General features: G+C 40.3%; 1 protein-coding gene across 1 annotated transcript in view; it reads left to right on the top strand.

Moving 5' to 3' along the window:
• Selenof (selenoprotein F) overlaps window positions 1-13,404 on the top strand; it is a 32,049-nt gene extending 18,645 nt beyond the window's left edge. The window contains exons 3-5 of the mRNA XM_004653662.2: window positions 2,623-2,686; window positions 9,955-10,004; window positions 12,553-13,404. Of these exons, the coding sequence (XP_004653719.3) occupies window positions 2,623-2,686; window positions 9,955-10,004; window positions 12,553-12,684 (246 nt within the window). The 3' untranslated portion in view covers window positions 12,685-13,404. The remainder of the gene's footprint in view (window positions 1-2,622; window positions 2,687-9,954; window positions 10,005-12,552) is intronic.
• The last annotated feature ends 565 nt before the right edge of the window (window positions 13,405-13,969 follow it).

Below are 13,969 nucleotides of genomic sequence, written 5' to 3'. Positions count from 1 at the left end.
TTCTCTGATTAAAACCCCATACCCATTAAACAATAACATCTCCCCTCCCCAACCTGACAGCCACCATTCTATGTTGTGTATCTGATTTCATGACTATTTACTCTGTATGTTATTTGACCCTGTGTGACTGCCTTATGAAAGTGTCTTCAAAGCTGTCCCATGTGTTGGAATTTTTTGGAGAAGCTGAATTGCTTCCCTGCATTTGAATTGAACACGACCACCTCTTTCTAGTGAGCTAGTCCCATCAGTAGCCACCTAGATGGCTGCCATCTTTTGCCCCTTATGAGTTAGGCTGTTGTGGTCACCGTATCAGAAGCTATTTAGTCCCTGCTTTCACCTTTGATTATCTACCTTGAAGTTAAAATTTTAAGACAGGTGTTAATTCTACTTTCCATTTTCCCAGAAACAATCATAACATTTTCTATGGCAGCTGTACCCACTTGGCATTCCTAACAGCAGTGTACAGCGGGTCTAGTTTCTCCACATACCCGCCTTTCATAACAGCCATCCTAGTAGGTGTAGCATGCTGTCTCACTTAGTTTTGTCTACATTTTCCTGGTGGTAATATTGTTGACCATATTTCACTGGCTTGTTGGTATTATGGCCTATGTTGTCTATGGAGTTTTCTAACCAAGATTAAACAAATCTTACTCAAAGGCAATGTATTTTAGAGAATTGGGTCAACTTACTCTTAAGTTTTTATTGCCCCAAAGAACTGTAGAGCTCCCCAGGATTCACCTGAGTGGTTGCAGAGCCCATGAACAGCTTCCATGAAACCAAACTCTTTTCAGATTCTCGAAAGCATCTGTAGAGTGATAAATTGAGCCCAGGCATATACCCATCTGAAAATCCAGACATAAGAACTCTTGATAAAGCTCACAGTACCAAAAATGTTAGCTCATTATCTTTTGTTAAGTCGAGCAAAAGTAACTTAAATTTGTAGCTCATATTTTTCCATTATCCAAAGTATATTAAATATTCATGCACATGATTTCTTTTTCTTTTAAAAAATGTTGGTTCAGAACTTCAAAAGTAAAATCCATGTTTATAAAATAAAAAACTTGCAAATAAAAACAAAAAAGAAATGAAATGAATGTACTATATTATTAAAATTGCTGGTCTTGGGTTGGAGGGATGGCTTAGTGGTTAAGGCACTTGCCTGCAAAGCCAAAGGATCCAGATTCAATTCTCCAGGACACACGTCAGCCAGATGCGTACCTGGAGTTCGTTTGCTGGGGCTGGAAGCCCTGGCTGCCCCTATTCTCACTCTTGCTCTCTCTCCCTCTCTCTCTGACTCTAATAAATGAAATTGCTGGTCATCTTCTTTTAGAATCTCAGCATTCCCAAGTGCATTTTTTTTCTATAAAAGAATGGTCAGGTTTTGACTGCTGCAAGAAAGAATGTTTGCCATTGATTCTGTTTCAGCTGAATTAGCTGCAGTAAACTATTAACATTTTACTTTTGTGTAATAAGCTTTTACTATAAAGAGAACATGAAGGTTCTAGAGCTAAATAAGCATTGATTACCACTGAGTCTGTTCATTAAACAAAACTTCACATTTGAATCCTTTATAATGAGATTTTACAGGTTTTCCCATAATATCTTTACATAGCATTTCCTATAATAATAATTATTAAAGGATGTTAGGTTTTTGCTTAAATGTTGTACTTATCTTCTCATTGCTGAAGCAAAACACCTGACCAAAAGCAGCTGATAGGAGAAAGCGTTTATTGTGGTTTGTACCTAACTCAAACCACCACAAAGATTGATCACATAATATGAAAAGGAATCAGATTGAATTTCCAGATGAACATATGCCTGGCCTCAATTTATCACTCTAGAAAAACTTTATGATTTTGTAAAGACCTTCGTAGGGCAGCTTATTAAAATTCATTGTCAATTCCACTTGCTACTTCCAGTCTTCTGGCTGAAGCATAAGCCCACTGGAGTCCAGGGTAAGACATAAGTTCTCCACTGTTGCGTGTACGTACAGTTGTCTGCAAGAGCCGCAGCCCAAGAACCGCAGCAGAACAGAACGGCTAGAGCAGGGCGCTGCTTCCCTGAACTGCCAGTGCCGGTAATCTGCTTTGAGATTGATTGCTCTTTAAAAAGGGGCCCTTGGACTTTTAGACGGCTGCTAAGAGTTGATAGACAGGTAGTGTAGATCCACCAGACAAACAATTTCATGTGCAAGGAGGATGGGGTTAGATTTGATCACACTGCCAGAGAAGTACCTAAACTTAACACGTGTGAATTGTTGGTTTCTGGAATTTTAGTCTTAGTACTTTTTTTTGGTTTTTCAAGGTAGAGCCTCACTTTAGCTCAGGCTCACCTGAATTAGCCACCACGCCCTGCTGATCTTAGTACTTTTTTGGTGCCCATGACCACAGTTGGCCGAGGGTAAGTGAAGTCTCTGGTTCCATGGAAACGGGCTACGTCTGCTTCTGGGCCTGTTTCCTCGCCTGCTTATAATTTAATTGTTTAACTTTTGGCAGTGCTGCTGAAAATGAGACCTAGGCCTCACACATGCTGCACAAGGGCTCGCCCCCCCCTTGAAGGCACACTTCATTCAGCCTACAGAAATCTGTACCAGCCATCTAAAACCTGTTTTTCCTTTCGCAGCTCTATGCAGGAGCTATTCTGGAAGTCTGCGGATGAAAATTGGGGAGGTTCCCGCAAGTCCAAGGTACGTGGTGATCATTTAAATCACTTCCCCAGAATAACTTCGTTAAATATTCCAAGGAGTAAAAATTTTTAGAATTATATTTTGATAATAATGCAATAGGGTTTTTTTTTATAGATGGAGTTTTATAGTAATTGATGTCTACAAATAAACACAATATATAATATTTAAATTTAAAATAGAGCACACAGAGTGGGTTTTTTTTCCTTTTTACTTATTTGAGAGGGACAGACAGACAGAGAGAAAGAGGCAGATAGATAAAGAGATAATGGGCACACCAGGGCCTCCACCACTACATACAAACTCCAGATGCATGAGCCACCTTATGCATCTGGCTTATGTGGGTCCTGAGGAATCAAGCCTGGGTCCTTAGGCTTCACAGCAAAAGCCTTAACCACTAAGTCATCTTTCCAGCCCAGAAACAGAACATTTTAATGAAGCTTTTTAAAAAAATATTTATTTGCAAGCAGAGAGAGATAGAGGGGAAAAAAAGACAGACAGAATGGGCGTGCCAGGGCCTCTAGCTGCTGGCAATGAACTCCAGATCCATGTGTCACCTTGTGCATCAGGCTCTACGTAGGCACTGGGGAATTGAACTCAGATCATTAAGCTTTGTGACAAGCGCCTTAACCACTAAGTCTCTCCAGCTCTAATGAAGCTTTTGAGATTACAAGTATGAGCTACCATATCCAGGGGTTTTTAATTGAAATACATTATTTTTCCATTTATATACTCAATTCTGATTTTATTTTTGCTGAGTTGTCTTCCATGTTTCCTTATTTACTGTTGACAAGATGGGGGAATGGAGAGATGGCGTAACAGTTAAGGTGCTTGCCTGTGCAGTCTAAGGACCCAGGTTCAATTCCCTGGTACCCATGTAAAGCCAGATGCACAAAGTAGTACATGCATCTGGAGTTCATTTGCGGTGGCTAGAGGCCCTGGCACACCCATGTTCTCATTCTCTCTCTCTCGCACACACACACATATAACTAAGTAAAATACTTTATAAAAAGAAAATTTTTATTTAATAATTTTTCTATATTAATGTGACTTGTTACAGGCTTAGAATTGCTTTTTTTAAAAAAAAAAAGATTTATTTTTATTTATGTATCAGAAAGAATGGGCTCACCAGGGCCTCTAGCCACTCTAAACGAATTCCAGATGCATGCTCCACCATGTGCATCTGGCTTACATAGGACCTAAAAAATCAAACCAGGATCCTTAGGCTTCTCAGGCAAGTGCCTTAACTGCTAAGCCATCTCTCTATCCCGGAATTGTTTTTAATAAAATTTTTTATTGCTTTGGAGCTGGGCATGGCAATTCTATAAAGGCTGAGGTAGGATAATTGCTATGAATTTGAGACCAGCCTGGCCTACAGAGTGAGCTCTAGGTCAGCCTAGGCTAGAGTGAGACCGTACCTCAAAAAACAAAATAACAAAAGAGAGGAAGGAGAGAGAAATTGGGAGATTCATTGTCCTTGCACGAGAACTGTAATCTATTATCGTTTAGAAGCCTTTTTGTGAGGTCCAGAGCTGACAACACATCTAGTTAAATATATTCCTTGTTAAATTGAGCACATTTTCTAATTTGGGATGGAATCCAATAGCTACTTTAGGGGGAAAATTCCTTACCCTATTTTGTCTTTTTTTCCTTTCTGCCTCAGCCCCTGAAATTTGGAGAGGGTTCTTTTGTTGTTGTTTGTTTTGTTTTGTTTTGTTTTTGTTTAACCAGAGTTGTTTGGACTTTCACATAGTCGTCCAAGTGATGTTTCCTAGAAAGTTTAGCAATGAATGCTTTTTAACTGTACTGACACTCAGATTTACTGACAGGGGTTTGAGGTATAGTGTTTAATTGTGTAGCCCAAACTCAATTCTCTTGCCTCAATTTCCCAAGTGTAGCAATTACACATGAACACCACTAGGCCCAGCCTGGGTTTAAATTCCTCTTAAAATTTCCAGTAGGTTTTTCATTGGCCCATGATTATATTGTAAGATTATTCATAAAATTGTTATGAAAAATTTTAGAGTCCACTGATCCTACTGGGAAATGCTGTTACTATTTTCCTGTATTCTAAAAGTCAAAATCTTCAGCTCTCCTGTTCCAGAATCTTGGTGCCATGTCCCCGACATTTGTTTTCCTGGGTGTCATTTGCCGCTTGTATATTTTACACCTCAAGCATATGAAATTTCATTATAATGTATGGTAATTAAACCAGAGGAGCACATCAAGTAACAACATTATATATTCAGATACTAATCTTTTGTAAAATGTTTAAAAACTCAGTATTAGGCTGGAGAGATGGCTTAGCAGTTGAGATATTTGCCTGCGAAGCCAAGGACCCAAGTTCGATTCTCTAGGACACATGTAAGCCAAATGCACAAGGGGCACATGCATCTGGAGTTTGTTTGCCATGGCTACAGGTCTTGGTGCGCCCATTCTCTCTCTGTCTGTCTTTCTTTGCTCTATCTCTCTTGCTGTCTGCTTGCAAATAAATAAATTTTTAAAAATAAACCATTTTAGCCGGGCATGGTGGCGCATGCCTTTAATCCCAGCACTCAGGAGACAGAGGCTAGGAGGATCACCATGAGTTCAAGGCCACCCTCAGACTACACAGAGAATTCCAGGTCAGCCTGAACTAAAGTGAGACCCTACCTCGAAACCCCCCCCCCCCCGAAAAAAAAAACAAGTAAAACATTTTTTAAAAACTCAGTATCATGAGTTTTTAAAGCATCCTGAAATTTTTTCCTCACTTAAAGCTGTGTGAGGCTATATATTTACACTGACAAATTAAGTCTATTTCTAAATTCAAACCTAAAAGGAAAGGCTGGAGAGATGGCTAAGTGGTTAAGGCACTTGCCTGCAAAGCCAAAGGACCTTGGTTCAATTCCCCCAGCACCCACATAAGCCAGCTGCTCAAGGTGGTGCATGCATCTGGAGTTCACATTTGCAGTGGCTAAAAACCCTGACGCACCCATTCTCTCTCTCTCTCTCTCTTTCTCTCTCTCTCTCTCTCTCTCTCTCTCTCTCTCTCTCTCTCTTTCCCCACTTCCCCTTCCTTCTTCCCTCCCTCCCTCCCTGCTTCTTTCCCTCTCTCAAATAAATAAAATATTTAAAAAAAAAAAAAAAACCTAAAAGGAAAATGCCAGCATTGGACTTGAGAAACTGTCATGATTTTTCCTGGACAACTGAAGATCCAAACTTATTTCCAAAAGAATACTTTGTTGTTGTTGTTTGGTTGGTTTGGTTTGGTTTTTCAAGATAGGGTCTCGCTCTAGCCCAGGCTGACCTGGATTTCACTATCTAGTCACAGGGTGGCCTCAAACTCATGGCGGTCCTCCTGCCTCTGCCTCCCGAGTGCTAGGATTAAAGGTGTGCACCACCACGCCTGGCTTCTTGCATACTTTTTTTTTAATGTTCTGGCAGTCAGACCCAAGGCCTTCCCACATACTACGATGTCAGCCTTTTACAAGCTGTATCCACAGCCCTCTCAGCATGCCTTTTTACTCAGCATGCCTTTTAAACATCCTTTCTTAGTTTACTTTCTCCAGCAAAACACTGGGCTTTTGACCATGAGGATATGAACAAATTGTTTGGCATGGTAAGAGATGAAGTCCCCTTGGAGCCTTTAAGTTAAAGGCAAGACATCACTTTACATTCAAGGAAATGCTTAAATTTTCATTTCTTTTGTTCCATTTTTGTTACCTATTTCTTTGATAGTTCAACACAGTAAGATCTCTCTGAATTCGAGTACTAATTAATTTAACATTTTGGGCATAGCTATCTGGTAAACCATCTGCCTGTGCTGCTCGCGTGAGGCCCTGCTGGATGTGATTCCCAGCGTCAGACAGACAAACAGAGAACTAACATCTGTGTTCTCCGTGCTGGGGATGGAGTCCTGCTCCAGTTGCACTTGTGGGAGGTTAGTTTTCGTCCATGGTACTGGGCCACAGAAGGACAGCTTCATACATACTACAGTGTACCTTGTGCATAGTGTCCCAACACCCCTGCATCCCCTTACCCCTCCTCCATTGTTCCCCCGACAGTTTCATTTCTACTTTCATGTCATTGTGCAAACATGGTTTTACAGGTCTGTAAAATCTAGGAATCCCAAATGAGAGAAAAAGTGATATTTGTTTTTCTGAGACTGACAATTCACTTAATATTAATCATTTTTATAAATATCTTTATCTTTGTATTTCTTGATGATCTGTATAAGGAAATCACAAGTTTCCAGAAGTTGAAGAATTCAGTTTCCTTATGATCGTATGTAGTATATAGAATGCCATGAATACATAAGAGATTCATTCACTGCCAGTGATATGTGATCTGTCTTTTACAAGCTAATCACTGTGATGCTTATGAATCTGCTGATCAGAAAAGATGTTGGAAATGATTACTAGTGACTCATTTTAGTACTCCCCTCTGAAATTTCTTCACTCATTTCAGCTCATTAAAAGTCTGTTTAATGAATAGAAATCATTAAATGTGTTAACAGCTCTGTTTTGGATTAAAAAAAAGAGTGGTTTCTTTCAATCGTTGGAAAAGTGGCTTGACAGAGACATACAAAAGACGGTGCCCTGCCAGGATTGCGTGTGGGATTAGCAAGCAGTCAGAATTCAGTGGGCATCATAACGAATCAGGAGGAAAGGGCGGGGGCTGAAGGAGAGAAAGAAGCCTTCGTTCCAGGCATGTAGCCGTTTTTTTTGATTAGTAGTAGTAAAGCTGAATATGTCAGGTGTTTGTTGACCATTTTTAATTTGTACATTATGGTTTTCTTATTTTTTGTTTGACATTTTACTTATTTGAGGGGGAGGGAGGAGGCAGAGAGAGAGTGAGCACGCCAGGGCCTCTAGCCACCACAAACGAACTCCAGTTACATATGCCACTGGTTCACGTGGGTACTAGGACATCAAACCAGGGCCCTTGGTTTCACAGGCAAGTGCCTTCACTGCTAAGCCATCTCTCCAGTCCGTTACAGTTTTCTTTTTTGTCCATTTCTCTATTTTCCCATTCATTTGAAAAGGCATTTTACATATACCATGTTAGAGATACTCTTTACCAGTTTGTCAGTTTTACTCTTTAATTTTATTTATGATGGTGTTCTGCTGTGAAGTTTCCACTTCTATGTAAACTTCTGTATCTCTAAAGCCTTTCTTTTGGGGTCATGCGTAGGGGGCAGATTTTATGTTCGACACTGATTTCAGCTCTCAGCGTCGGGAACCCAGGAGTAGTCGAAGCCCCTCTCCTAGCACTGGCCACAACTACTTCTTAGTTGAGGAGTCGCTTGTTTAGCATCTTCCGGCTTCATAAGGGCAGGAATTATACAAGCTTTCTGTACTTTATCTCTGCATTCTGGCACATGGTAAATAGTCAACAAATGTTTCGTGTTTTTTTCAGATGTTACTCCATCTGGAATGTATTTGAATATAAAATATGGTATAGGTTTCTGTTTTTCTGTATCCCCTCTGCTATTTTTCATATTTTCCCCAAGCAGTTTGTCAGTTTCCTCACAAAGTGTATATAAATAGTTTACCTATATATATCTCGATAACTCAAATATAACATATCTCCCTTATCCTCCCCTCTCTGATTTTAAAAAATATTTTTAAAAACCTTGGACTTGCCAGGTGTGGTGACTCATGCCTTTAATCACAGCACTCGGGAGGCAGAGGTAGGAGGATAGCTGAGAGTTTGAAGCCACCCTGAGACTATATAGTTAATTCCAGGTCAGCCTGGACCAGAGTGAGACCCTACCTTGAAAAACAAAAAAAACAAACAAAAAAAAAAACCTTGGGCTTAGTGGTTAAGGTGCTTGCCTGCGAAGTCTAAGGACTCAGTTACGATTCTCCAGTACCTGTGTAAGCCAGATGCACAAGGTGGCATAGGTTTCTGGAATTGTTTGCAGTGGCTAGATGCCCTGGTGTACCCCTTCTCTGTGTGTGTGTCTCTCTCTCAAATAAATAAATAAAATATTTTTTAAAAATTTCTTGGAGCTGGAGAGATGGCTCAGTAGTTAAAGACACTTGCTTGCAAAGCCTGTCAACTTGTTCAGTTTCCCCAGTACTCATATAAGCCAAATGCATAAAGTGGCACATGCATCTGGAGTGCATTTGCAGCAGCAGGAGGCCCTGGAATGCCCATACTCACAATCTCCTTACCTCCCTTCTCTCAAATAAAAAAATACTTTTTTTGTTTGTTTGTTTGTTTTGTTTTTTTAGATAGCAAATTGCTAACTGCTCTAGTGGTCTCTGTGCAAACTGTCCTGGCTGTTCTCCCACACTGACTCTTATATCTGAGCTGTGCTATCATTTGGTCAGCCTAGAAGCTTCATTGGAAGTTGGGGTATTGATTGATTGGAAACATCTTAAAACATTTAGTCTTCAATTGCAGTGGCTAGAGATCCCTGCACACCCATTTATATTCTCTCTCTCCTTGCAAATAAATAAAATATTTCTAAAGTAAAACTAAAAAATATATAATCTTCTGTCTTCCTATCAAAAATAATGCGCCTGCACCTTCCAAGGCACAGGGTTCATTGCGGAAGAGGTGGCAGAAAGAATGTAAGAGCCAAAGGAAGGGTAGGACTCCTTACAACGTGCTCCTCCAGACACAAAATGGCCTGGATATCCATGACCTCACAGTGCCTGATACTACCTACACAGGACCATCATAATAGGAAAACATCATGAAAACAAAATAAAAGAGAGACTGATTGAGAAGGGGAGGGGATATGATGGAGAATGGCATTTCAAAGGTAAAGTGGGGGAAGGGTGACATTACCATGGGATGTTTACAATCATAGAAGTTGTTAATAAAAAATAAATAAATAGGGCTGGAGAGATGGCTTAGCAGTTAAGCGCTTGCCTGTGAAACCTAAGGACCCCGATTCAAGGCTCAATGCACAAGTGGGCGCATGCATCTGGAGTTCATGTGCGGTGGCTGGAGGTCCTGGCACACCCATTCTCTCTCCCTCCCTCCCTCCCTCCCTCCCTCCCTCCCTCCTCCTTCCTCTCCTTCCCTCCCTCCCCTGCTTTTTCTCTCTGTTGCTCCCAAATAAATAAACAAAAAAATAGATAAATAAATAAATAAGCATGCACCACCAAAAAAAATAAGATGTCTGCATTTTTTCATTATCTGCTTAAATATTTTTAGTTTATTTCATAGAAGACATAGTGTTTGTTTGTTTGTTTGTTTTATTTTCCCTTTTAGTATTGATTGTAGCTAACATGGATATGAATATGAATCATTTGAACCTTTTTTTTTTCTTTAAGCTTTTGTCCGAAGTGATAAACCCAAACTGTTTAGAGGACTACAAATCAAGGTAAGTTATTATAATAGAATCACTTTCTTTCCAGTATTTCTTTTTGAACTAAAATGATATTTTAATAAAAGTTTAGATAAAATAATTTACCTTAAGCTGGGTATGGTGGCGCATGCCTTTAACCCCAGCACTCGGGCAGCAGAGGGAGAAAGATTTGCTGTGAGTTCAAGGCCACTCACACTACATGGTGAATTCCAGGTTAGCCTGGGCTAGAGATCCTACCTGGAACTCTGTCCCCCCCCAAGAAAAAAAAATTAACTTACTGAACTATTGTTAAAGTGTTTCTGTATACTCCCTGGTCTGACCCTTACCCTCAGTTTCCCAGCACAGCATTGCATTGATAGGTACTAAGCAACTGTGACACCAATGTGGTTACACTATTATTAAGTAATTTCCAGTTTGCACCAGGTTCCACCATATTGTGTAGTTCTTAGAATTTACCAAGTGTGTATCTTGTACAGTGTCATACATTAGAGTTTTTCTGTTGCAATAACCCATGTATATGCTGACGTTCCTTCCCCCCGCCCATTCCCCAGCTGCTGGAAACCCCTGGTCTGCCCTCCCCCGCAGCACTGGGCCTCGTGCATGCTAGGCAGGTGCTCTCCCCGCCACATCCCGCAGCCTGGTTTTGGTTGCTTGGTGGGTTGGGTTTTTTAGTAAGAGTCTTAACTATGTAGCCCAAACAGGCCTTAAACTCATAGTCTCCTGCTTCTGTTTTCTGAACCAAGTCCAACTTTGTATCTTTTTACTGTCTCTATAGTTTTGTATTATCCAGAATGTAATATAGTTGGAATGAACATAAATATCTTTTTCAGACTGGTTTATTTCACTTGGTGATGTGTGTACAAAATTCTTTTTCCATGCCTCATTATCAGTGGTATTGCTGAGTGATACTCTGCTGGGCCAGGTGCTCTGCTCTGCTCTGTCGGTACTCACCACGGAAGGACACGTGTCCTGCTGTCCTTTCCAGTTACCATTTGTAAAACCACTGTAAACCTTTTGCCATAATTTCAGTGTACATGTAGGTTTTCAACTCGCATGAGTAAATATCTTGAAGCATAATTGCTGTATCACAAAATTAAGATTGTTTAACTTTGTGCAAAATCTCAAGACCTTTTCTTCCAAAGTGGCAGCACCAAAATGCATTTGCATGGTAGCTTATTGAACAGTGGTACATTTTGTTTTATATGAAACATTATTCTATGCCTAGTTTTTAATTAAGAATGTGTGTGTTGTGTTGTGTTATAGAATAAATGGTCAAATGCTTTTTATGTATCTGTTATAATGATTATTTGATTTTTTTATCCAATGTAATACTAATGTATTACATTAATTAATTTTCAAATGGTACACCAGACTTGCATACCTAGAAAAAATATCCCAATTACTTACAGTGTATAATTCCTTTAAACATTGTTTGGTTTGACTTGCCAATATTTTGTTGAGGAGTTTGCAACTGTGATCTGTGTTCTGTCTAACCTACTGAGTAGTTAAGATTTTAGAGACTACCTGGTCAGGAACATTGAGGAATGTTGCCATTGTTACTACTGATTCATTAGCTTGAAGGGCATATATTTCCAACTCCACAAATGATTAGGAATAAGCTGAGTGCTTAGCGTGCACAAAGCTCTGGGTTCATTCTCCTACCACAACAAAATATAAAGCAAAATGGAAAGGTGTGGGATGTGCTGAGTGTTAAGTCATCAGAACGGATCACGTGTCCGGAGTTCCCAATCCCAGGAATCCTTGTAAGACTGAAGTGTGTCCCACAGCTGCAGAAGGGTGAATAGCTCCTTCACTCAGCACTGCTACTCTGACAGATTTGATTTCTTAGCAGGTGCACTCATGGCTATTGTCATATTTACCCAGAGTTAGAATTCAGAATTTCTCAGAGCTCTCTTAGTAGTAGACCCAAATAATGGGTCTGAAGTCATGAAGCCCAAAGTAATTAGTTTTCTTAAACAAGTGAAAACAAATGGCTGAGTGTAAGATTGTGTGTCTAATAATTTTCACACATCAAAGCACATTCCTTATGCCATCATCAAATCTCATTGATTGTTCTGAGTTTGCCTGCCTCCACCTTGGGCTCCCTCTGCCCCCAAGTAGGCTTTCACTGTAGCCCGGGCTGACCTGCAATTCACTATGTAATCTCAGGGTAGCCTCGAACTCATATGGCAATCCTCCTACCTCTGCCTCCCAAGTGCTGGGATTAGGGCTGCAGCACCACGCCAGGCTCACCTTGGGTTTTTAAGCTCATTTAAGTATGAGTCACATACGCAATAAAAACTTGTTACATTCAACATAAGGTTTAAATTCCAAACAAATACCTTGATACTAACAGATAATTTTCTTGTTAGAAGTGCAGTTTTTTAAAAATTCTCATTTTCATGAAACCATGTTTAATTCTTTACTGAAATATCTCATTAAGACCTGTTTGATTGTTCTGTTAGATCTAATGGCTTCTTTAAACTCCTGTTGGAGTTAAGCTTGGTGCGGGCAAGAAGGCTGTCCAGGCAGGAAACAGTGATGATATCCCTCACTTTTACAGTATGTCCGCGGTTCGGACCCTGTGCTGAAGCTTCTGGACGACAACGGGAACATTGCCGAGGAGCTCAGCATCCTCAAGTGGAACACAGACAGCGTGGAGGAGTTTCTGAGCGAAAAGTTGGAGCGCGTATAAATCTTCTTTACCTTTGTCCTGTCCTTTTGGAATTTAGTCACATGAACTAAGAGCACCTGGGAGATGGATGAGTTCTGCCCGTTCCCACGAATCAGTCTTCTGCCGGGAGGCGTGAGGCACCTGCATGGAAGGGAGGGAAAGAGGCACGGCTGTGACCCCTCAGGAGCCAGCAGGCTTAACGTCGCGCTTACATCTGTCTGTCCTTCCGCACTTGTCACCACTAATGGGATGCCTTGTAAGAGGCTTTGGGTTACTTATGCAGATGACAGTTTGTGGTAATTGTCCAGTTCCATCAACAGCAGAGTCTAAAATTAGGAGGTTAATAATGGAGGTGATTGCTGTGTCTCTTGTGCTGCATGCCATTGACCATAATGACAGAGAAGTACGTGTAAGATGTGCCGCGCCTCAACAAATTGCCTGCCCCTCAGAGCCCCTCATTTTGTATTGCCCCACTTTCTTTTCAGTAGAAATATTTATAGATGTAATGAATGCAGTGCATAACCTTCTGGCTTCATTATCGTAAAACAGACTCAAGATGGGCAGTAAGAGTGGAACGGTCACAAAGATTTGCATTAATGAAGACTACACAGAAAACCTTTGTTAAGGATTTGTGTGGCCCTGATGCTTAGCAAATTTTTGTGTTTTCTAATATTCTTACAGAAAAATCCCATTTGATAATCATTTGTAGGACCAATATATAAATAAAACCTTTGAAAAATTTGTCAGAATTTGAAATTATTCTGGTTTGTCCTTTTATGTTTAAAAATATTAAGTTTTTCGATACATTCTGTTTTTCTATATGAGCTTTTTTAGCCAAAATACAAAAATGGCTTTAAAATTTGTCATAACTGGCGAGGTATGATGGCGCGTGCCTTTAATGCCAGCACTCTGGAGGCACAGGTAGGAGGATCGCTACGAGTCAAGGCCAGCCTGAGATGACAAAGTGAGACTCTACCTTGATACAAACAAAAATTGTCGTAACGTGTTATTGGTGACAGAGGTTGACTATTATTTTTTAACAACAGTTTCTGTCATGTAACATTTAAAATCAAATCTGTTTTTAAAGCCAGAGGAGAGAATATAAACCTGCATGATTTGGCTGATCCACATAGTATGCTAAATCCTGGCCAAAAAAAAAAAAACTGGTTTACTATGGATCCTCTCTGGCATTGGAGAAGGCCATCATTTCAGAGTCCAAGTCCTATGAACTTGCCGAGGTCTACTGCGATTTCAGACCAAGGAGACATTAAGCCAGTTGTGGGCAGAGAGGGCTTGCTGCCATAGG

Source organism: Jaculus jaculus, chromosome 19 (assembly GCF_020740685.1).
Source record: "Jaculus jaculus isolate mJacJac1 chromosome 19, mJacJac1.mat.Y.cur, whole genome shotgun sequence".
NCBI classification, from domain to species: Eukaryota; Metazoa; Chordata; class Mammalia; order Rodentia; family Dipodidae; genus Jaculus; species Jaculus jaculus.
This window is presented reverse-complemented; position numbering and strand designations above follow the sequence as displayed.